The sequence below is a fragment of the Pinus tabuliformis genome, chromosome J, assembly GCF_031772625.1.
Source record: "Pinus tabuliformis cultivar Carrire ecotype Pingquan chromosome J, CPIR1, whole genome shotgun sequence".
Classification (NCBI taxonomy): domain Eukaryota; kingdom Viridiplantae; phylum Streptophyta; class Pinopsida; order Pinales; family Pinaceae; genus Pinus; species Pinus tabuliformis.
The window spans coordinates 1390442907-1390468897 of NC_142295.1; the positions used below are offsets into that span (position 1 = coordinate 1390442907).

The following is a 25991-nucleotide window of genomic DNA, read 5'->3' on the forward strand; positions in this document are numbered from 1 at the left end:
TTTAAGTTTAAATTTATTAACATCAAGCTGGGATCATAATTTTTTTTTAAATTTACTATCTTAAGTAGGAATTTAATATGAATGAAGAGGAATTAAATTTCTGCATATTCAATTTTTTAGAGTATAAAATACAATATGTTATCTTGATTTTTTAAATTGTATTTTGAATGTAATATAGAGTATGTATAGGACCAAATATACCTTTTAACAATAAAAACATAAATTTTTTATATTATACACATTTTGTATTTAAATGATATACAATATATCTATCATTGACAGTAAAAATATTTTACACATATACATTGAGACATTTTATAGTGCAAATTAAAATGGTTTTTTATTATCAATATATTTTTACATATATGTCAATATTAATTCGTATTAAAATATTTTATTGATATAGAACATTGAATATTTTTTTTATATATAAATATATATATATATATATATATATATATATATATATATATATATATGATGTTGATATCGACATAAATTAGTTAAAGTAGATATTGAAATAGTTTAATTAATATAAGATTTAAACATTTTACTCAGACATTTATCATACTTCTAATTTCTTTATACCATATTTATTTTTTTAATTATTATAGTCGACATTATATTCCTATTTTGGAGCATACTTTTTATTTTTATTTTAAAGAGACATCTGTCAACTCAACAAAGTAACCTACCAATGGACAAACTGTAACACATCCATCTATCAAACATTAATTATATATATAAAAGAATTTCTAACTTAAGTCACCCAATTTACATTTATATGTTAAACGAGGCATAATCATTTATTAACTATCATGTATGACTTTTATTAAACCTTACTAAATGCCATTATCAAATTTATACGAATGCAATATTTGCAATTTACATGCTATGTATTATTTGTATAATGCATGTGGCGAGATTTGGTTGTACACAACATTTGTCTTTACAATCTTTGCATTTCTGTGTATTAAATATATGGGTACACTAATGTCCTACACATTAATATTTGCAGGCCATAGTCTCCAATCTCGCTCTGGAAACACATGTGTATTTAGTGCTTTGGTTGTCCGGGTCCTGGTGGCTGCTTGGAGGTGATCCATCTATCCTTATCCCACCTAACCCTAGGGATCAGGTTCCTCCACCAACGTATCACCATGGCCTGCTAGATCGAATGGTCCTCAGGTTATTGATCCTTCATTTCTCAGTAGTGTGGTTTCAATCTGTCATTGTCTCACTCTAGAATTACTAAGAGGTTATGGCTCTGTTCTGTCCTTCGGTGTCTGTCTTCATGTGCAATCCAGATTCACTAGACCATTCACACTGCATTTCGGCATGTCAGAATACCCTGATGGACCTAAAACTGTTTTAATGCTCTCGAACTCATTCTGTAGAGGCAGGGTCTGCAATGTTCCCTCCGAATGTAAGCTTTCAGATCTTTTTGTCCACAGAGTCGTCTTTGAATATTATGGTTTCGTGTGTTTATTACAGTTTCTATTTTCTGTTGCATGTTCTAATACCACTTCTCTGTTATGGTGTAAGGTCTAGTTTCCAGGATAGAATATTCAACTTGGTGCTATGGCAAACCCTCCTTATGATTTCATCGTCCATAACCAACTGTGGGTATTACGAATCTCTTCAAATATTTCTGGGGTAGGGTTTATATGGACATGTCACCAAGTGGAAAAGACAGTAATGAAAGCTCTAGATGGGTCTTTCTAGACTGCTGGAGTCATGGCTCCTCCAATAGTTTGTCTTCTGTTTGTTTCCAAAAGTTTGTTTGAGGTCCTTTTTAAAGAAAAGAGGCCTACAACTTTGGCCGATTGTGGAAGTTTTTTAGGAAGGGGCTCTCAGGCCACCATCCCTGATATTATTTGGAACACTTAAAATGTATGTCTAGAGTTTTTAATGAGATGAGGGTTTCATAATTTAGTTGTTTGGGTTCGGTTGTTTTTTGATTTTTATTCAAACACAGAGTTTTGGAAACTCAAGGGTATCCTTCCTCAAATTTTTCGAATATTTTGTTTATTGTTCGTTTGACACATAGTTATAATGCGGCTCAGAAATGTATAACTGTTTTGCATTGAAATAGCCCTAGCTCAGTAAAATATCAGTATTTTTTACTTAAAAGAAAATGATTAAGTGGTTTCTTTACGAGCTCGAAATGCTACAATATTCGATATCTGGCTAAGACTATAATCTTCTATTATTTTATTGAAAATTCCTAGAATACGATGCTTGTATCTTACATAATTGAATTCATGAGCTATGTTATATAATTGATTTTCACCATGTCCATTCAAAATTAGTTTGTATATTTATTACATCAAGAGGGTTTTTATGCATGTAAGTAATTATGGTATAGAATCGTGAACATTTTAGTATATGTTGATCTCTAAGTATACCTGTTTATTTCATCTATCATTGTTTGCAATCCTTTCGTTTAATAGATGATTTTAAATGTTGTTCTTGAATTAGTTAAGATACAATACAGGGAATTCTACCTTATCTCATTATTGTAATTAGTTTGGTTTACAGGAAATGCTTGTCTTTTCCAAATTTGTTTATCCTTCTAATTTCCTTGCTAAATATCCTAATATTCTTAATACAGTTTCTTCCTATGAATGTCATAAGGGTTTCTTCCCTCAGTTCTCTATTATTCTCTTAAAGAATTATTTGAATTAAAATACAAAAAACTCTAATGACATACTTCAAGAAATAGGAAGCATTTAATATAATTCTTACACAATAATTTGCAAATATATCTCCAAAAGTTTAGCCAATCTCCTAGCTACTATTCTTAGATTCAGTGAACAACTTATACAAGAATTTTTTTACTTATCTATTTATGTTGTCTAGGACCGAGCCTGGTACAATATTGCACTTTAATTTCCTCCCTACTGTGATATTACCTACTTTAGTAAATCTTACCCCTGTGCTACTCCTTATTTCAGGAGTTCTCTCTCTTTAGAAACTTTAATGTTTACCAACTATCTGGTCTTAACCAAACATAGCCATTATAGACTACTTGACCTTTCAGCACAGTCCCCTTTCTCTTCTGATCTCAGATCCCTATCCTCTTGATCATTTTATTAAAAATACTCTAGGATTTAGTTTTGGAACAGATAACTGTGTCCATAACTAACTACCTAGTAAATCAATATTTACCCATAAATGCCAAATTTATTCTTCAATAACTGAATTCCAAAATAGTTTATGATTCAAACAAATAATAACAGTCTATTTGGTTGTAGCAATAAAATAAATATTTACATTAATTGGGGATATTACATCTTCCCCCCCTAAAATGTAACATCGTCCTGATGTTCTTTTCCTGCAAATAGACCCGGAAAGTTTTCTCTCATGACCTATTCATCTTCCTAGGTGGCTTCTTCTGGCCCATAGTGCTGCCATTGCACTTTAACCTGGGTGATAACTCGTTTATGCAACGTTACCTCTCTCTGATCTAGTATAACCAGATGTTTGACCAAGAACTCACCTTCTAGTTCGACCTGATCTTAGCAACAAAAGTGTTAAGTCATTAACTAGTTATTTAACACATTTGTAAAGAATATATATATATATATATGTATATGTATATGTATATGTATATATATATATATGTATATGTATATGTATATGTATATGTATATGCCTTACTTGTATATCTTACCATTGGATTATGTGGTTAGCGTCATATACATATTTCTTAAGCACAGAAACATGGAAGACATTGTGTACATGAATATGAATAGGTAAGGTAAGTTGATAAGTCACCGGTCTGATTCAAGCGAGGATTTCAAATGGCCCGCAATATTGGGCTGCTAGTTTAGCACACCCGGCCCATTGCAAGGTGATTGTCTTGGCTTGCACTCAAATGTAGACATGATATCCTACTTGGAATTCTCGGAAAGTCTTCTTTCTATAAAAAACGTTCTTCTATCGGTCTTGAGCAACCTTTAAATTAATCCGTACCTTTTTATCATTTCCTCCATTTCTTCCAACATGTCTAGCCCTAGTAATAGCTTGTCCTCTAGTCCACTCCAACATAATGATGTATTGCACTTGCATCCATATAAAACCTCAAAGGGACTCATCTGAAGGGATGCATGGTACTCATTTTTATATGAAAACTCCACTAGGTGTAGATAATCTTCCCATTTTGTGTGATGCTACATTACATACGTTTGCAACATGGCTTCAACAACTTGATTTACACTTTCAGTCTACCCGTCCATTTGCGGATGGTAAGCTGTACTGAAGTGCAGGTGTTTGCCCAATCCTTCAAAGAGGGCTTTCCAGAAGGATGATGTAAATTTTAAATCTCGGTTGGAAATAATCATCTTAGGGATTCCATGCAGTTTAAAAATGTTCTACATAAAAATATTAGCAATTTGGACTGCTCTATAAGTTGATTGAACAGGTATGAAATGAGCAGATTTTCTCAATTTGTCCACCACCACCATGATGGAGTCATTTTTCTTCCTCGATTTAGGCAGCTCGGTAATAAAGTCAATAGATATGGTTTCCCATTTCCATTCTAGGACAGGTAGAGGGTGAAGTAACCCTCTTGGATGTTTGTGCTCAACTTTCATTTGTTGGCATTCCAAGCAGTTGGCTAAATATTTTGCCACTTCCTTCTTCATACCAGGCCAGAGAAATTCCTTCGGCAAGGCAGAAATCATTTTCTGATACCCAGGATCGCCTGCATAAGGGATCTTATGGTATTCATGAAGAATGAGATTTTTAAGATGTTGCTGGTTAGGCACATATATCCTTTTCCTATAAATCAACAAATTTTTTGCATTTATTTCATAACCCAATTGCTATTCATGGCTGTTAGGAATTTTTTCTTGCTGCCATAAATGTTTATATTTTGAATCTTGCATGGTTGATTCTTGAATATGCTCAAAAAAGGTAGTTTGCAATTCACTAAAAGAAATTTCATATAAAAATTTTACCTTCTGGCTTAAAGCATCTCCCACCCAATTTTTCTTTCCTTTTAAACGTTTAATTTCAAAATCGAATTCACTCACGAAATCTGACCAATTACCTTGCCTAACATTTAAAGTTGGCTGTTTGAAATAATTAATCAGACTATGTGGTCAATCATCAACAAGAATTTCTTACATAATAGGTAATTCTGCCACATTTTTAAGGCATGAATGACCGCAGTTAGCTCCAAGTCATATGTTGAGTAATTTTGTTCATACACTTTAAGCTTCCTGGATTCGTAGGAAACCACTTTCCCTCTTGCATTAATACACCACCCACTCCTTCCTTACTGGCATCAGTACAAACCACATATTCTTTGTTTGGATTAGCAATGCTCAGAATAGGTGCTATGGTAAGAAGATGCTTGAGCTGATCAAAGCTCCTTTGACAGTCAGGGGTCCATTAGAAAACTTTGCCTTTCTTTTGTAGAGAGGTGATAGGATATGCTACGTGGGAGAAACCCTCCACAAACCTCCGATAGTAACTAGCTAAGCCCATAAATGATCTTATGTCAGCTACATCCTTTCGTATTGGACATTCCATAATAGTTCTTATCTTTTTCGAATCTATGACAGTTCTATTCTTGGTGATGACATGTCCCAAGTATTGGATTTTCCCCTTAAAGAAATCACATTTACTGTACTTGGTGCACAGTTGATGTTCTCGTAGGACTTGCAAAACAATACAAAGATGTTCCTTATGTTCTTCCATGTTCCGATAATAGATTAGTATGTCATCAATAAATATTAATACAAATTTATCGAAGAACTGATGAAATATGATGTTCATGAGACACATGAAATTTGCTGGGGCGTTAGTTAGTCCAAATAGTAAGACCACGAACTCATATTGTCCGTAACGCGTCCTACAAGCAGTTTTTGCAATATCTCCCTCTTTTATTTTGATCTGATGATACCCAGAGCGGAGATCAATCTTTTAGAATATGGTTGCACCTTTCACTTGGTCAAAGAGCTCATCTATCAGGAGAAGTGGGTATTTGTTTTTAATGGTCATCTTATTTAGCTAGCGGTAATCCATGCACATTCACAAGCTTTCATCGTTCTTTTTAACAAATAAAACCAGAGCTCCCCAAGGAGACACACTGGGATGGATATAATTCTTATCAAGCAACTCTTGGTTGTTGCATGTTTAATTTTTTTAGCTCGGGTATACTCATTTGTTATGGTGTCGGGGAAACTGGAGCAGCTCCTAGAATCAGCTCAATAGTAAAATCTATGTCTCTTTTAGGGGGTAGGCCCAGTATTTCTTCAGGAAACACATCTGGAAAATTTTGTATCACAGATATGTTCTCTAGTGATACAAACTTAATTTAGAGTCAGCATACCCTACTTGTATAGCATAAACTTTACAATCTTTTACATCTGGCTAATTGGGAGGCTGTTATTGGCCTTAATTGCAGAGGTTTCTGAACACCTTGAATTTCTTGTCTCTCTCCCACTTCATCATGGTAGCTAATAGCTTTCATTTTATAATTTATTAAGGACTAGTGCTTTTCTAACCAGTCCATACCTATCAGAATATCATACAACCCTGGAGGTAACACATTTAAATCAGCTATGATAGGTTGACCATCTAATTTCAAGGGGTAATTGTTTACTTTAAACAAAACTCTTCCTTTTTCCCCTGTGGCTAGTTGTACTAACCATGGCTTTTTAAATTTAACAACTTGTAATTTACATCATTCCACTACCCTAGGACTAATCTAGCTTAATGTAGCCCTGAGATCTATTAAAATAGAGTAGGTCACGTAAAAAATAATACCTTCAAATTCAACCATAGTTGGTTGAAACTCCGCCTGATGATCTTCAAGAGCCACGTTGATCTTAGGGATGGTTCTTGCCACTTCTCCCACAACGGATGCCTCTTGAATTTGTGAGATCTGATATGCTCCCCTGCGTTGAGTGGAATTTTTGACATAATGTGGGCCTCCACATCCCCAACACTATACAGGTGGTCTATTAATTAATTTTTTTTCATTTCTTCTAGTTTTTTCATTTCTCCTAGCTTCACCCAGTACCTTAAATCTAGGCTTATCCACATTCCGATTACCTTAAACTTTGTATACACCCTTGTTGTTGGTGCTCTTATTTCCCTTATGGTTGGGAATGAATTTATTTCCCTTCTTGTATGCCCATCTTTTACTCATATCTCCCTTTGGTTTATTTTGTTGATAACAAATTTGTGCTTTCCGAATGGCTTCATCCATGGTTTTTGGATTGTCAAATTCTAGCCGTTCTTTCATGAACAACGGAAGATTGCTGACAAACCGCTGAACATTAGCTTTTTCTTCACGAATATAAGCAACGTATCACAATAATGATGTAATTTTTTTTATAAATTCATCCATGGTCATTTGGCCTAGGCAGAGGTCATGGAATTCTTTTTCATTTTCATTATAAAACCTTTCGGTCAAATATTTCTCTTTAAAGAATTTATGGAATTTCTCCCAAATTATGCTTTGCTCATTGACCCCATGGACTATTTTTACTTCCTCCCACCACAATGTAGCTTTCCCTTAACGCTGTAAAATGGCGAGACAGGACCTGAAATTGTAATCATACTCGTATAGCTAGAATTACTTGTTCATATTAATTAACCATGCTTCTACAGCCTCTTCTTACTCCCCATCAAAGAGAGGAGGCTTGATTTTATGAAACTCCCCCTTGGAGTTCAATCTTCTATTTCTTCTGCATCTTATGATCAAACACATTTCTTTTTTATTCCTCTTCGTTTTCTTCTACTCCTTCTGTTTCCATATGTTTAGTTCAAAACTCTTGTCCACTAGTCGTGTGGCTGTGCTCTAGACTGGGGGCTGGTGGCCGATGATTCTGTCTATCTGACAGGACTTTTACGATATTTTCTTGTTCCTGCATCAATCTTTCCTTGTCTTCCCGGAGTCGGGCCATCTCCCCTTTCAGTTCTTAGACAGTTGTCTGGAGGTCTGCATTAGGATTTTGCGTATCATCGCCCAGTTGCACCCAAACCTCAAGATTGCCTTCCTGAAATGATGTTGGACTTGTTCCCAATATGGAACCATGTGGTAGATTTCTAGCTCGCCTCATGCTAACTATCTATTGTCTCCTACGTGCACAGCACAATTTTGTTATTCCTTATTCTAGAGCCCTCAGTTTTGGAACTTGAGCACTCTGATACCATATGTAACACATCCATCTATCAGACATTAATTATATATATAAAAGAATGTCTAACTTAAGTCACCCCAATTCACATTTATATGTTAAATGGGACATAACCATTTATTATCATGTATGACTTTTATTCAACCTTACTAAATGCAATTATCAAATTTATACAAATGCAATGTTTGGACTTTACATGTTATGTATTATTTGTGTAAAGAATGCAGTGGGACTTGGTTGTACACAATATTTGATTTTACAATCTTTACATTCGTGTGTATTAAATATATGGGTACACTACTAGCCTATGAATTAATATTTACAAGCCATAGTCTCGAATCTTGCTCTGCAAACACGTGTACTTAGTGCTTTGGCTGTCCGAGTCCTGGTGGCTGTCTCGAGGTGATCCATCTATCCTTATCTGACCTAACCCTTAGGATCAGGTTCCTTCATCAATGATTCACCATGGCGCATTGGATCGAACAGTCCTCAGGTTATCGATCCTTCATTTCTTGGTAGTGTGGTTTCAATTTGTCATTGTTTCACTCTGGAATTCTCGATAGGTTATGGCTCTGCTCTATCCTTCGGTGTTTGTCTTTGCTTGCAATCCAGATTCATTGGACTATTCGCACTTCATTCCAGCATCTCGGAATACCCTGATGGACCTCAAACCACTTCAATGCTCTGGAACTCGTTCTACAACGGCATGGTCTACAATGTTCCCTCTGAAGGTAAGCTTTTGGAATATTCAACTTGGCATTGTGGTGAACCCTCCTTCTGATTTAATCATCCGCAACCAATTCCGAGTATTACGAATCTCTTCAAATCTTTCTAGTGTAGGGTTTATATGGATAGGCCACCAAGTCGAAAAGATAGTAATGAAAGCTCTAGATGGGTCTTTTGAGACCACTAGAGTTGTGGCTCCTCTGATATTTTGTCTTGTGTTTGTTTCGAGAAGTTTGTTTGAGGTCCTTTTTAAAGAAAAGAGGCCTACAACTCTGGCCGATTGTGGAACGTTTTTAGCAAGGGGCTCTCAAGCCACCATCCCTAATATTATTTGGAACACTTAAAATGTATGACTGGAGTTTTTAACAAGATGAGGGTTTCATAATTTAGTCGTTGGCTTTTGGTTGTTTTCTGAGTTTTATTCAAACACAAAGTTTTGGAAGCTAAGGGTTATCCTTCCTCAAATTTTCTGAATGTTTGGTTTACTCTTTGTTTGATACAGAGTTATAATGCGGCTCATAAATGTATAATTATTTTGCATTGAAATAGCCCCAACTCAATAAAATCTCAGTATTTTTGACTTAAAAGAAAACACTTAAGTGGTTTCTTTAGGAGCTCGAAATGCTATAATATTCGATATCTGGCTAAGACTGCACTCTTCTATTATTTTATTCGATGCCTGTGTCTTACATAATTGAATTCTTGATCTTTGTTATATTCTAGATTTTCTCCGTGTCTGTTCAAAATTAGTTTGTATATTTATTGCATCAACAAGGTTTTTATGCATGTAAAGATTTATGGTATAGAATCATGAATAGTTTAGTATCTGTTGATCTCTAAGTATACCTGTTTATTTCACCTATCATTGTTTGCAATTCTTTCGGTTAATAGATGATTTTAAATGTTGTTCTTGAATTAGTTAAGATACAATATAGGGAATTCTACCTTATCTGATTATTGTAATTAGTCATGTTTACTGGAAATGCTTATCTTTTCAGAATTTGTTTATCCTTCTAATTTCTTTTCTAAATCTCCTCATATTCTTAATACAGTTTCTTCCTGTGAATGTCATAAGGGTTTTTTCCATCAGTTCTCTATTATTCTCTTAAAGAATTATTTCAATTAAAATTCAAAAAACTCTAATGGCATACTTCAAGAGATAGGAAACATTGCCTATAATTCTTAGACAATAATTTACAAATATATCTCCAAAAGTTTAGCCAATCTCCTAGATACTTAAAGAATTATTTCAATTAAAATACAAAAAACTCTAATGACATACTTCAAGAAATAGGAAACATTGCATATAATTCTTACACAATAATTTACAAATATATCTCCAAAAGTTTAGCCAGTCTCCTAGCTACTAGATTTAGTGAACAACTTATACAAGAAATTCCTTACTTATTTGTTTACGCTATCCAAGACTGAGTCTGGTATAAGGTTTGCACCTTAATTTCCTCCCTGTGGTGAGATTACCTACTCTGGTAAATCTTCCCCCGTGCTACTCCTTATTTCAGGAGTTCTCTCTCTTTAGAGACTTTAATGCTTACCAGCTATCTTAACCAGACATAGCCATTATAGACCGCGTGACCTTTCAACACAGTCCCCTTTCTCTCCTAATCTCAAATCCCTATCCTCTTAATCATTTTAGTAAAAATACTCTAGGATTTAGTTTTGGAACAGATAATTGTCTCCATAACTAATTACCTAATAAAAACAATGTTTACCCATAAGTGGAAAATTTATTCTTCAATAACTGAATTCCACAATAGTTTATAATTCAAACAAATAGTAATAGTCTATTTGGTTGTAGTAAATAAAATAAATATTTACATTAATGGCGGATATTACACAAACTTACACATCCACTTATACTGAGATATAGAATGAGCATATCCACTTATACTGAGATGTAGAATAAGCCTCTGGACTCAATTACTTAAAAATAAAAAATTAAATCATTATTTTTTAAAATAAAAAATAAATCATTTTCAAAATATTAACACTATTGAAAGAATAATGTTAATTTACTTTTAAAAGAAATATGAAACAATATATAACCTTCAAATTGCTAAAAAAAATATAATATAAATAATTTTTAAAAGAAAATATAAAGACATAGTAATATAAAGATTAAGGAAAAAAACCAATAATATACTATAAAATTTATAAAACTCAAGTTAAAACATCAAAATTATAAAACAAAATTATGTGAACATGGTTGACGATTTAAGAAAAACAAGGAAATAAATAAATTTCAAAGACATGAATCATTTTTTTAAATCTTTTCAATATAGAGGAATTTACAAGCTAAGAAAACAATTTTTAAATTCTTTTAAAATAAATTAAATTTGAAAATAAAAAGAATTCTATTTTGAAATATCTAAATTTAAATTAACAATAATCATTTTTATAAATAAATTTTAAAAATATAAATATTAATGCTTTAAAATGGAATGGTATTTAGTAGGAGTTAAAGTTTGTTCCTTATAAATTATTATGAGTAATTTTTAGTAATGTGATTTAGTTGTTTAGTGTTTCTGGAATAATGGTGATGAATCAATCTGAATGAATCCATAGTTATGAATGATAATTTTCCTCACTACTAATTTGACAACCAAACTATGATATACTTTTTTAATGTTTAAGGAAATAAAAAAATAAACATAATAAACCAGTCATCACATTTTTGACATACTTTTAAATAAATAAATAGATATATTTTTTAATGTTTAATAAAATAAGAAAATAAATTTATGACATACTTTTAAATGAATAAATAGATATATTTTTTAAATATTTAATAAAATAAGAAAATAAACTTAATAAACCATTTATCACATTTATGGCATACTTTTAAATGAATAAATAGGTTTATCATCATACAAGGCTGCTGAAACATTGAAATTAAGTAAAAGTCACCGATCAAACTTATAACTCCAAAAGCGGCCACTCCAACAAATTCATGCTTGATTACTCTAAAAACCTCTAAAGGGAAAAAAATGTTACAAGGAAAACCATGTCCAGACATCGAAGATTCCATTTTTTTCCATCCTCTTCTTGAAGGACAATCTGATCCGTTCAGAGCTTTTGTAAAACACTTAGGCAACGATTCCTAATGGACGTTTGCTTCGAGTCAAACTACAAAGTTTGCAAAGGAATAAACTACGAGAGTTTTGTTTCAGTATTTCGAGGACGGGCAGTAAGAGGTTAACTTCTCAGATTAATTGCCAACAACAACAATGCTTTATAATGGAAAGAAACACCACAGCCTATGATTGGTAGTTGAGTCAACACCACTCATTTTATTTGGAGAAGGCTGCAAGTACCCTTCTTGGTGGGGTTGAAGGCCTTCTCGCATGCTGTACAAAACGATTGTCCAGCACCAGAACATCACCAACTTCCCAGGTGATGTCCACACACTCTTCTTCAGTTATTTGGATTAATAATTCCATTGCCTCTTCAGGAAACAGGGATCCGTCTCTTAGTGTTGGGGTAGCTTGTCGAAGTGCCGAAGGGTTGAACAATGCTTTCCTCTTGTCTACGTCCCCGTCAACAGTTCTTATGGAAACAATAGGTCCTATTTCAAATAACATTGTACCATCATCTGCCCAAGTTATTTTGGATACTCGAACACCTGATGTTGCAAGCCTGGAAGCAACAACCTCACCACATAAACATCAATTTCGTTACCCATACTCCTTTTTTTTTTCAAACAATTTGATTATTTAAAATGGTAAAGCTGAGATGAAGTAGGACAGATCTGGATAGCTCTGAAAATTAATACAAATTCACTTTGACCTATATATAAATTATGCAGATTTAATCTAAAATGAAATTATACAGATTTATTTTAAGATGAAATGTAGATTTTTAGTTTACTATTTCTGTATGTAAATTGTGTATAAGCTAAAGCAGTGTGATTGCTTCGAATGCATACTTCACACACCATAAAAGACATGAAAGACAAAAGAAGCTAATAGAAAATTTACATCAAGAAGCAATATAACACAGAATGACTAACTTTGAAAACCTTCATCAACACAATCTAGATTTTTTCATACATACTGCATACAACTTCAATTTATTCTTACTTCCTTTCCGCTTCCTGCTTGTTGGTGGTTTCGTAACGGGACTGCCAGCCCTTTAAAAATGATTGAGGATCGTCTTCCTGAGGGACGCTACAGGAATAAATCAACCCCCCATCCTCCAGTTTTTTAACAAGTTGTGGAAATTTCTGTTCCATTCGTTGGGTGATCTTAGTGCTTAAAACAATTGCTGTCTGCCCTCCCTCCGGAGGCGCAATCTCACAGAAGAAAATTAATTTGGTAGGAAAACTATCGAACTGAAAGGGGAACCCAAAAAAACGCCAAGAATCAGTTTGAAGAGCAAGAAAAAAGAAAAGGAAACTGTAGTGTGGAGTGCAAGGAGGATGGACTTACCATAGCCATCTCGTGATGGAATTTGATGGGTTGCTCCAAAGGAGCTTCGTTTGCAGTGTAAACCCTTCCTTCAACCCTGGTTCTTGAAGCTAAGCCCAGATATGGATGCTCTTCCCATCCAAATGCTTCGACAACTGCATTGAAATCTGATGCGCTTGTCAGTGGAAATCCTCTGAAGAGCAGCGCCCCAGCCCGTTTTAGTTGATTGTCGATCCATTCCCTGTTGTGTTGGATGGAGTCGACGAAAGACACAATCGACGGGCTTTCAGCGACGGACAGAGGCAGCAGAACCATAGGAAAGAGGGTTCCATCTTCTAGAATCTGCTGTTGGGCAATCCTCCCTTGTTCCAAGAAGGCCAATTCCTCCATTGTTTTATCTCGTTGCTGTTCAGAATGCTCACCTGAATCGACGGTAGAACAATTCCTTGCCTGTCTTGAAGTTAGCTGTATATGCTAGATATTTGGGGTCTTGAAGTTAGGTGTATATGCTAGATATTTGGTAACACCTTAGTCCTCAAGTCGTCAAGTTATGGAAGAAAATAGGAAGCAATGGCCACCACTATTCTTTACATTCACATTTTGTAATTGGAGTTTTTTCGACCAAAGTATATATTGGCACCTTTCTCCTCAAGCAGTCAATATATTGAAGACAGTGAATAGCAATGATCATTATTTATCTTCTCATTCACACTTAAAAGCATTGGAAAACGCATTCACACATAAAAGCATTGAAGTTTTTCCAAGTTACATATTTTGTATGGTATATTTTAAAAGTAATTTTTAAGACAAGCTGTCACTCATTCAAATGACAACTTTTAACCATAAAGTAGCCCTGCCTCGCCATATTTGCATAATTTTTTTTTATATAAGGTAATAGGTTTTATGAAACCAATACGTTATAAATGTGGATGGAATTTTAATTTGAATAAAACTTCTTTTATATTAAAATAATAAAATAAAACAAAATAAAAAATAAAAATAAAAAAAAGTAAACAATAAACAAGTTTATAGATAAAATTTATTTATATATTAGATTCTATAATGGAGTGGAGATTTCTGTGGTGTGGTTTTTGAGATAATGAGTTTGGATATTCGAGTCTTCATTTTCATGTCTACGTTTCAGAGTCTATTTTTATGTCTACGTTTCGAGTCTAGAACAAGACGTAGACATAAAAATGCAGACTGTGGAATATCCAAACTCACTATCTCAAATACATTTTATGTAAAAACTATTATAGATACAATTTATATATATTATATAGAGTAATAGATTTTAAATAAAAACTATTATATAGATATAATTTATATATATAATAGATTTTATGTAAAAACTATTATATATGGAATTTATATATACTATATAGAGTAATAGATTTCAAGTAAAAGCTATGTTATAAATGTGGATGAAGTTTTTATAATTTTATGAAATTTCAAAATTATTTTTTTTAAATTATAGACTAGATATTTATATAAAGTAGGATATTTTACTTAAAGAAATTGTATATATATATAGGAAATATACGTTCTTAGCTATTAGATCCTCTCAAATTGTATTATTAGATGTATATAAATACATATGTTTAATGATGGATAGGTTGTTACATATCTTATCAATTTCAATATTATAAATCAATATTGTGTATTATACAATTTTATCTAGATTGATAATAAATATTAGTAAACCTTGATAATAAGTTTGTCAAAAGAGTTGATAGTTACTTTGATTTTCTATCACATCGAAAAAAAAAAATTGTTTTATAAAAATAGATATATTAAATTTATTAAAAATTTAGATAATATTAATTCTCCTCTAAATTAAAAAAAAACTAATCAATGTAATTTATTTATTTTTTGACTAATATTATTAACCACATGTGTGACACAAGGATGATTCCATCTGCACCCAAGGATGATTCCATCTGCTAGAACTATAACTATTAGGTGCATCAAGCTTGCCCTAATGCAGACACCCAGAAATTGGAATAGCGAACCAAAGATGTTATAATATTTTACATAACATGTTTATATGTTTTTCCAAATAAACTAATACAAATGGTTATTAATGTAAAATTTAAATTCATAAAAAAAAGAAAACTCAATAAAAATGTTTTTCTTCAAAATGTTAAATATATTTATCAACTCATTCTTTTTCAAATTTCTTAAATTTATTTATTTTCCTTAAAACTACTAAATATATTTATCAATTCTTTTTTTTCAAATTTCTTAAATTTATGTATTTTTCTTAAAACTATCCCTTTTTTTATAATTACCATATATATATATATATATATATATATATAAATATTACACTTAATTAAAAAAACAAAAACAAACTTTAACCAATTGTTTTTCTTCCAATAAAAACTTTTTTAAATATTAAAACCACACACCATAAATTTCAAAACTTATTTTATTACTACTAATTTAATCCAACTCATTAGAAATACAAAAAAACCTATATTTCCAAAGCTCTTTAAAACATCTTCCCTTATTCAATATCTTTTCTAAATGGCGATTTTAAAAGGAAAGGAGCAATTGTTTTAAAAAACTAAATTTATTATTATTAATTAAATTTGATTTCAAATATATAAATAATTTATCATATATATTTAATTTAGTTTAATCTAACTAATAATTAAAATGATTTTTCATCGAAATTTGGCTATATAAGTTTCAATAAGATTGAGATTTTTATTATTTAACATATATTTTTCAATACATAAATGAGTTCACTAGTTTGAAAAAACATTGAGATTATAAATTAAATAATTTGAACTTTGAAATTTTAATTAAAATTTATTAAAAAATAATTAAAATTTATTAGAAAATATATATAAAAAATTATTATTAAATATATATATATATAATTAATATTTCTACATGTAACATTTAAAATTTATCTTCATAAAATATTATATAGATTATAAATAAATAAAAATATATAAGATAATAATTCATATTACAACCTTTTAATGATAACTTAACATTTATTAGTCTAGTTACCATATTTCATTCCATCAATCTTCTTACTTTATTTTAAATATCCAATTATATTTGGGGAACAAAATATTTATAAATACAAGACCCTAAAACTTTCAAAGTATTATTTTCAATAATTATGAATTAAAAAAATATACTGTCTTTATAATAAGATTATTTATCCACCTTTTCCTTTTTTCTAAAATTTATAAAATAATTCTTCTTTTGGATATCTTAAACTATTAATGAACTTGCTTACGCTATGCTAAATATCCCATTATGTTTCATTAATTACAGTACTTTTAATGAAACTTAATTTCAATTTCATCCCTTGGAACTCAAAAATGGCTTTTTCATTGTTTCTGATTAAGAGTATTAAATGCACAGTGCATAGCGATAAACTATTTCTACAAACAAATTTACTCGACCACCCTTTCATTTTGAAATTTGGATGGTGGAATACCGTATTTTGTTTGAAGGTTTCCATGTAATGACGAGGAAAGCACGTGGAGAGAAAATAGGAGTATCGTCGTGTTGTAAATGCGTTAATTTAAAAAAAAAAAAAAAAAACCAATTTAGGGTTTCTCATGCGACCATCCCAAATCATAAAGGTAGACACGCCATACAAATAGGAAAAGATCACCATAAACTTTGTTCAAATTGAAAATAAAGAAAATTCATGTTTCATTAACATAGTATTTATGAGAAATTCATGGTCGAAAATATTCTACACTTTTGGATCCATAAACATGGAATGATTGTATTAATGTGCATTCAAATAGTAATGTCACGAAAGCAACATATCGAGGGAATCTGACTATATTTTACGGAGCGTTTCACGACATGCTTTGTGAAGCGAACATATAAGAGGTAATTTTAATTAATTTATTTATTTTCGATGTAAGTGTTTTTTTTATTATTTTTTAAGTAATTATAATTAACATTTAACAACATACTTTTTCGGAAATTTACAAAAATATATATATATATAGATATAGAGAACGTAGATTTAAATGAATTAAAAATTAAAAATTAAATAATACTCAAAATCTAATATTGGATTCAATCAACAATATTACAATAACATATTTTATTTATTTGTAAAACAATATTTTAATTAAATAAAATGATTTTATTAGATTTATTATATTTATGTTTTAAAAAATATATTTTTATGGTAGAGTATGTATGGTAGAGATGTTGTCATGTCAGTGTGGTAACTTGGTGAAAATAAATTTACAATAAAACTATAATTAAAGAAGTTGGATCCATCTTAACTCCAAATCTACCAAGTGTCAAGATAGATCAAATCTTTTGAGATGCAAATCGCTTTTAGAGTGAAAAGGGATTTGATCCCTCTTGGTAGATCCAGAGTTAAGAAGGATCTAGGCTGATAATATACCACTCATCAAACAACCACAACAAAATTTATATTCCTATCAAATAATTTTTGCACCTCTACCTATTATTCTCCTAAATTGAGATGTTCTATATTTATATTTGGAATGGATATATTAGTCATCTACTTCTAGTCTACTCTATTGTAACCAAAATCACTTTTTCATATCTATTTTATATTTCTATATTAAAGAGATACATTGGTCATCAACATCTAAGCTATGCTACTATAACAAAAACAAAAAATTATTTTTGTTTTATGTTTTTTCTCCTTATAAAAATTAATATTAATATAGGTACTCTTATTTTTTTAAAAATTAAATAAAAATTGCTACCATTTTCGATATCCTTCATGAAAAATCTACACAAAACCATATCCATAGAATTATTTTTCTTGAAAAAAATAAATTCAATACTATCATAAAGTAACAACCATAAATATTTAACAAATAATAAAACTCTAATTTGTAAAAAAAATTCTTAGTAATTATCGAACTGCAATTTAAATTTAGTAAATCTTATATCATATAGCTCATTATATATCTTGATTCACGGATAACCTCAATACCCACTTCCGGTGAAATATGTAAAAACATTGTTTACTCTTTTTATTCAAATTTTCAAATATATTTAACTAAATTCCACATACATATATCACTTCAACATAATTTAATATAATTCAAATTTTATTAACTTGAAAAAATAAAAAAAAAAAACTTTATCCCCATTCCACATTAATTTTACTTTACTCGGTCACTAAGTATACATCAAGACTAAAATCAAAGACTAAACTTATCACCTATTGCATATTAATATCACCTTCCTTTGTCACTAAGTCTACATCATGTTAAACATATTTCTCGATCTTTAAAATATATAACATTTAAATCCAATTCATTGCTTATTTGCTTTAAAAAAAAAAGACAAAGGCAAATATATGCATGTGCAAAGACTTGACCGATTATTATATCTCATTTCATGGAAATTTATAATTTAACCGGTTATTATATCTCGTTTGAGGGAAATTTTATATTTCGTTGAAGTGTAGTAAGCCACAAATGTCACCTCATATTTTCCTAGACTTCTCTAATGATCTCTTTCTTATTTTGACATGTGAAATAACATACTTAATTTCCATACCTCAGACCTAGACAATGTGAGATGCATCTTATTATGGATGACATTGTCTTCTTACGTGGCAAGATAAGATGGTGGTGCCTCTCTCCCATCAATAGATAAGGAATTTTTAGCACATGAATCGTAAAGCAGATTGACAAAGACTGTGTCAGAAGTAATTGGTGAAACGTAAAGTCTTTCATGACGTTATTAGAAGTCATAAGATGAGTTTGATATCTTTAATGGCGTTAGAGAGAGTCAATGTCGTTGGTGAAGAAAGACACAATTGTGTCCACGATAGTTACATTTTCCTCCGTCTCTTTCACAATAGCTGGTGAATCAAGTGTTACTGTACTCTACAAAAAATGAGGCTGTAAGAGTAGTGAAATTGCATATGGTAGGGTACAAGAAGGAAGTTAAGAGTCGTTTTTAATATCCTTTGTATTTAATTTTCTATATTCTCTATTTAAATATTTAATAAATATTTAAATATTTATATAAAATTAAATATTTAAGGTTTTTTTTGAGTGGTTTAAAATGAGTAGATTTTATAATATATTTGAGATTTAAACTTTTATTATTTTACTTGATTTTTTTGTGAAAATTGGTTACGTGGAAGGTTGTCAAATTCTGGATGGTATTATGTGGCCTATAGAGTCATTCATCCCTTAAGAATTCTCGAAAAACCATGTATGATTCTCAAATTGAACCTCTCCAAGGTTTTTGATAAACTTATTTGGTCTTATAATTTTATCATTTTCTTAGCTTTTGGCTTTTCTCATGACTATATTGTTTGGATTAAATCCCTCATCTCCTCAACCCTCTTCTCTATCTTCCTCAATGGCTCTCCCTTCCAACTATTCCCATGATCTTCGGGAATCCATCAGAGATCCCCTCTCTCCCTTCCTATTCATTATGGATATAGAAGGGTCGGGTTGTGCGTTTAAAGTTTCTATAGCCAACCAAACCATCAAAGGACTTTGCCCATCTAGAGAGGACCTTCTCATGTGCCACCAATAGTTTCTAGAAGATGTCGGTCGATTTAATTTCTTGAATTATTGGTATTAGATTATCAAATCTGAGAGCGTAAACTTAGAGATACTACACCATATGTGTGGAAGTAATAACATTGACGGGCGTTATATTCTATCCCTACTAAAATGGAAATATCGCAAGAAAACCAAGAAAAATATAAGCCAAAGTTTATAGGTGTCTTATCATTGGATGATAGGATTAAGGTAATTTTATGAGGGCTCAAGAGATATTCTTTCACTCAAGCATGAAAAAAGTGTTCATATCTCTTTTACAAAACAAAGTCTCAAACCCCACCTTTAGTAGAACCTAGTATACTATAACTACTAACAAAGGAGATCATCGAAGTAAAACCTAAGGATTGTTTGTTATCTGGGGTATCAATACAAAGTTTCTTTACCACGATATTTCATACTAACTTTGTAAAATATTGATGCAACTGAATTTCAATGCATAGCATGACCTTTAGTAAGAAATCCCTCTTTTATCAATCATTGAAAAAATGAAATAAATAAGGAAACTAAGAGATGTTGTGATCATTGGGGTGACAACACAAAGCCCCTTCTGTCATAGGCTACGATATTTCAAAATGTGTTAAATAAGGTCTTCTCAGCACCCTAAAGAGTTACAATGTTTTATCTCTGCAATTTTGTGGCCAATCTCGCTTATAAAAAAAATCAATCATAAGTAATGAAAAGAAGCAGAGTATTAGTGTATCCCATGCGATTGGTTTGAAAATCTATTCATAAAATACACATTGATCTCACAATTCTAGTCATATAACTCTAATTATAGATAAAATTTGGTCACACTATAAAAGGTTTAAAATAAAAGTGTAAACAAATGGTTATGCATCTTGGTTATAAAAAGGAGGTTGATCTAACTACAAGGAGTAACATTCAATCTGGTCATGTTGTGTACATCAAAAGGGATAACCACATAACTTGGTCATAGAGAAAATTGTGTCATAGGTTTGCTATAACAATCAATGTGCATTCAATTCATACGATAAGGAAGTCTAGCTATAATGATCAATGTACAATTAATAACACCATAAGGAATCAATGTACAAGACTACTTGTAAAAGGATTATTACAAAAAATATTTTAGAAAAGGAATCAATACACAAACTAATTGCAAATATCTACATTATGCCATAAAAGACCAACAAACAATTTCGTTTTAAAAGAGTGATTTTGCATCCTACTTATGAAAATGGATTAATAGATGATCTAGTCACAATCCAAAGATATAATTACACACACACAATGAATGAAAATACAAATCATGACCAAATTGGTGGGACCCTCCTAGCCAGCTCATGTTGCCTGAAAAGAAAACTATGTTATAGACATAATTAGAAGCTAAGATGGATGGTTTGAAGAATGGTTTAAAAGCACGCATAAAAGTTTTGAAGGAAAATTGACAAAATTGTTACAAGAAATTCTTCCTAATAGAGAAAAGGTATTCCATAAAACTCATGATGAGAACAAATGGAATGTTAATCATGATTTTAGAGACTCTAAATTTGGATTGAAGACCAACCACATTCCAAAAATAAAATGAGGAAGCTTGATGGCAAGGATTCGGTATAGATTGAGAAATATTTTTATCTACATGATGTGCAACAGAGACAACAGGTATGCATTGCATCTTTACATTTAGACCCCAATCAGTTTGTATGGTATTAATGGCTTTGTTCTCGTAAACCTCTTGTCTCTTTGTCAATTTTTATGAAATAAATGACAACGCATTATGAGGATATAAAGAGCAATACCTACTTTAGCCAATTGATAAATCTTGAATAAAAGGGTTCAATGGTGGAGCACATTGATGACTTCAAAAAATTGAATACTAGTGTAACTAATATTTCGTAGGAGCATAGGATTGATGTCTTCATAGGAACATTACAGGATAGCATGGAGCATGAGGTTCACCTTTGGGAACTTAATTTGTTGGAGAAGGCATTCAGGGTGGCAAGAAAAGTTGAAAGAAAAATTATGGAAACAAGGAAGTCTACCTCCCACAACTATAAAGATGGAATTGGTGTTGCTTCTAACCTTCCACAACCTACTAGGTTGACACCACAACAATTCGAGGGAAGAGGATAAAAAGAGATTTGTTATAGTTTTGATAGTAAATAACCTAAAGGTCATAAGTATGGTGAGAAGAAATTATTTTACATAGATTGTGAAGAGGAGGAATAAAAGGAGAAAAAAAAATCAAAAGAAGAGGATATACACTAGGAACCAATCCTAGAGAAAGAAGAAATGAATATGAACATATATTGTAATGCATTGGTGGGAATTACCATTCCTCAAACTCTCCAAATAGAAGGATATATGAAGAAGAAAAAGGTAATAGTGTTGATTGATTGATTTAGTACCCATAATTCTATTCATTATAAGATAACCAAGGAATTGAATTTCTTTCTATATCCAGCACCTAAGTGTAAAGTGATGGTTGCAAATGGAGTAACTATAAATTCCTCTTAAAAGTGCCATAATGTAAAACTAACCATGGGGTAATATGTATTGAATATTGCATACCGGGAACGGGAAGGAGGAAGCGAGAACGGAACTAGGGTTCTGAGCATTCCCTCTATGGCGCCGACGGTACTGCGCGGTATACGCTCAAGGACTGCAAAGGAATCACTGCAGCGTGACAGTGCTGCAGAGCATTAGCAAGGGGCAATGGAACATCCCTAGGGGGGGCGTCAGAGCCCTCCCCTTCACAACACGAGCCTAAACAAACAGTAATCTTTGGATCAGTGGATCAGGAAATCCTAAACAAAGGGAAACAACAGCAAGATGATGAAAAGGAAACTGGACATCAAAAAAACAAGGACAGCTTCACGCAAGAAGGAAAAGAAACTCCAAATGAAAGCCCGAAAATCTCCTCATCAACATGCCGACCAGTGGCTAAAGAACGGCCACGAATAGAGCTACCCGACGATAAAATAGAAAGGAGAATAGAGTTCATGACAGATCATGCCATCATTGGGAAGTTTATAGGGTTATGGCCGACTAAGAAAGCCTTATACGGATGGATTGCGGCAAAATGGAAACCCAAAGGAGATGTCACCCTTCAGCTGGGGCCGAAAGGCTTCTTTACCGCAATCTTTTTTTGTCTAGAGGACAAATATAGGATTCTGGGGAACGGGCCTTACTTTTTTAACTCAGTAGGACTATACCTGAGGGAATGGATTCCAAGATTCAACCGAGATAAAGAAGACCTCACGTGGGCGCCGGTTTGGATCAGATTATACTCTCTTCCAGATGAATATTGGGATGAAGACATTCTCAAGGGTATAGGAAATGGAGTGGGAGAATACATCAGAGTGGCAGAAGAAACCAAAACGCGTAAGTATATCTCCTATGCTCGAATATGTGTCTTTATCCACCTGAATGAAGCACTACCAGAGTCAGTAACTCTTGCCCACCGAGATGAATAATGGATCCAGCCTCTCGACTATGAACACGTGCCCTTTCGGTGCAGAAAATGCCATGCACTGGGGCATCTCTTCAGGGACTGCCCTCAAAATGCCAAAGCCAACTCCCCTGACTCTTCTGAAACCCCAACCCAGGACGGCTTCACCAAGGTCTCAAGCCGGAAGTGCTCACATAAAAAGCCCCAGAATGGGACCAATCCCCAGCCTAACAAACCCCAAAATCCAGCTTCTAAGAACAGCTTTGAGGTTCTTGCTCAGACCCCTGAAGATCAACCCCTGACCTCTGAGTCTAACCCCACTCGCCCATCTTCTTCATCCCACCCACCTTCCTCAAATCCCCCTTCCAAACCTCACTCCCCCATCATCATCCCTTCTATCCTCAGCAGAAGTCAGAAAGAAACAGTGGAGATTCACAAGAACATGGAAGTTGACGGAAAGGCAGACTTACCCCAGGACTCAGAGATCAATAAAGAAGAAAGCAGTCAAGTACAGCAAATGGAAGAAGAGCCAGAAAGCATAGATCTAAATGGTCTGGATATTCTAGAATTAGAACTAGCCTGCAAAAAGAGAGCATATGATACAATATCTGAGAATCAACTCAATAAGCTCGAAGTGGTTATCTCAAGAGCTTATCATCAACACCAACTAGGGATACAACCGGGAAGTCACTGGGATGGCAACCTGCGCCCAAAAGATTCTAAAAAGAGAGGAAGGAAAACAGATCTCCAGCGAACAATCGAGATCGGGAAAATCCTGGTAGATTCAGGCAGATATGCCAAGTTAACGAAGTACTACAGGCCCTCCAACAATAGTTGATCCATGAAGCTTGTATCCTGGAACTTAAGAGGGCTTAACAGCCCCGGAAAACTTAGGATGTTAAAAAACATGATTAAAATGGAAAAGCCGCATATGTGCTTTCTCCAGGAAACCAAATGTAATAGTTCCACCCTAGTCAACATACTCTCAAAAGCTTGGCCAGGTTGTCGGTCGGTTGCTGTAGACGCCTTGGGAGCCTCTGGAGGGCTAGCTATAGCATGGAACACCCAGGCGGTAACTCTCACAGATTTTCATGCCTCTCATCATCTCATACAGGCTGCCTTTCATATATTGGGCACCAACATTCATGGCAACTTATCAAATGTTTATTTTCCGCAAGATACGGGTAGCAAAATCGCGCTCCTTGATACTATAGAAGCTCTGAGCAGTAACAGAAGACACTCACTATGGATCGTGGCAGGGGACTTTAATATGATTACCAAAAGTGAGGAAAAGATAGGAGGGAGAATCAGAATGGAACCAGAAGTTGCTCGCTTCAAGGACTTTATCCAAATTGCGTCTCTAATCAATATGCCGTTCTGTAATGGCACCTTCACCTGGAGCAACCGCAGAGCTGGAAAGTTCCAAATCGCCTCCAAATTGGATCGCTTTCTCATCTCAGACAATGCGGTGCACCTAGGAGGAGATATCTCTGCATAAATACTTGCACACACTGGGTCGGATCATTGGCCGATCGCTCTACAATGGCAGAGACCAGGTGATTTGACGAAAAGACCCTTCCACTTTGAGGGGTTTTGGCTTATGCACCTTGCATTCAAGGACTTCGTTAAGACCACTTGGACATCCTTCGAACCCCCAGAAGGTGCAAAAATGTATCAGTTTCAACAGAAGCTAAGATTTCTAAAAAATCAACTAAAAAGATGGAATAGGGAGACCTTTGGAAACATATTTAAGGCGCAACAAGAGTTGAATCAGGAACTGGTGAATCTCCAACAAAAGATAATCACAGAAGGGCATACGGAGGCTACACTGGATCAGGAACGGCTCATTCACAGTCAGCTCGAAGACAGAAGAAAGCAGGAGGAAATCTACTAGAGGCAAAAGTCAAGGGTCAGGTGGCTGAAGGAGGGGGAGCGCAACACCAAATTCTTCCACAGAACCACGGTGCAGAGAAGGATGCATAATAATATCCCCTTCATCCAGAATCAAATAGGGGAAAAAGTAGAGAAGCATGAGGAAATCGAAGAGGTTCTCCTCAATCATTTCCAACATGTCCACCGGGAAACAATAGAAGATCGGCAACAGGCTATTGGGAAAATAATCAGCAATGTGCCAAAACTCATCACGGAGGAACACAATGAGCTTCTCATGCGCCCTATTCTTCCACAGGAGGTAGACGAGGCAGTGTCCCAGCTCAAAGAAGGAAAGTCCCCTGGCCCAGATGGATTCACCACCACGTTCTTCCACGCTTTTTGGGACATGATAAAGTTGGAGGTTTGGCAGATTGTAGAGGAATCAAGGGCCATGCGCTGGCTTCTCTCCTCTCTCAACTCCACTTTTATCACTCTCATCCCTAAAGAGGAGGATTCCATTACCCCTGACAAGTTCAGGCCCATAGCACTTTGTAACGTCATATACAAAGTCATATCAAAAGTTATTGCAAACAGGCTTAAACCCCTATTACCTCTGCTTATCTCTCCGGAACAGTCGGGGTACATGGAAGGATGACAGATAATGGATGGCATCCTCCTCACACACGAGATAATCCACTCCCTCAAGCATTCCAAACAAGCAGGTATGATACTCAAAATGGATCTCTCTAAAGCTTTCGATAAGCTCAGTTGGACTTATATTCATCACATGTTAAAAGCTTTTGGATTTGGCTCCATGTGGATTCGCTGGATCATG

At 33.3% G+C, this 25991-nt stretch overlaps 1 protein-coding gene across 1 annotated transcript; it reads right to left on the reverse strand.

Moving 5' to 3' along the window:
* Nucleotides 1-11878: 11878 nt before the first annotated feature.
* LOC149232545 (clavaminate synthase-like protein At3g21360) lies at nt 11879-13895 on the reverse strand. Its single transcript, XM_089376509.1, has 3 exons — nt 13331-13895; nt 12983-13233; nt 11879-12539 (listed from the first exon to the last, which is right to left on the reverse strand). The coding sequence occupies exons 1-3, from the start codon at nt 13697-13699 to the stop codon at nt 12194-12196; spliced, it is 966 nt and encodes a 321-aa protein (XP_089232635.1). The 5' UTR covers nt 13700-13895; the 3' UTR covers nt 11879-12193.
* Nucleotides 13896-25991: the final 12096 nt, after the last annotated feature.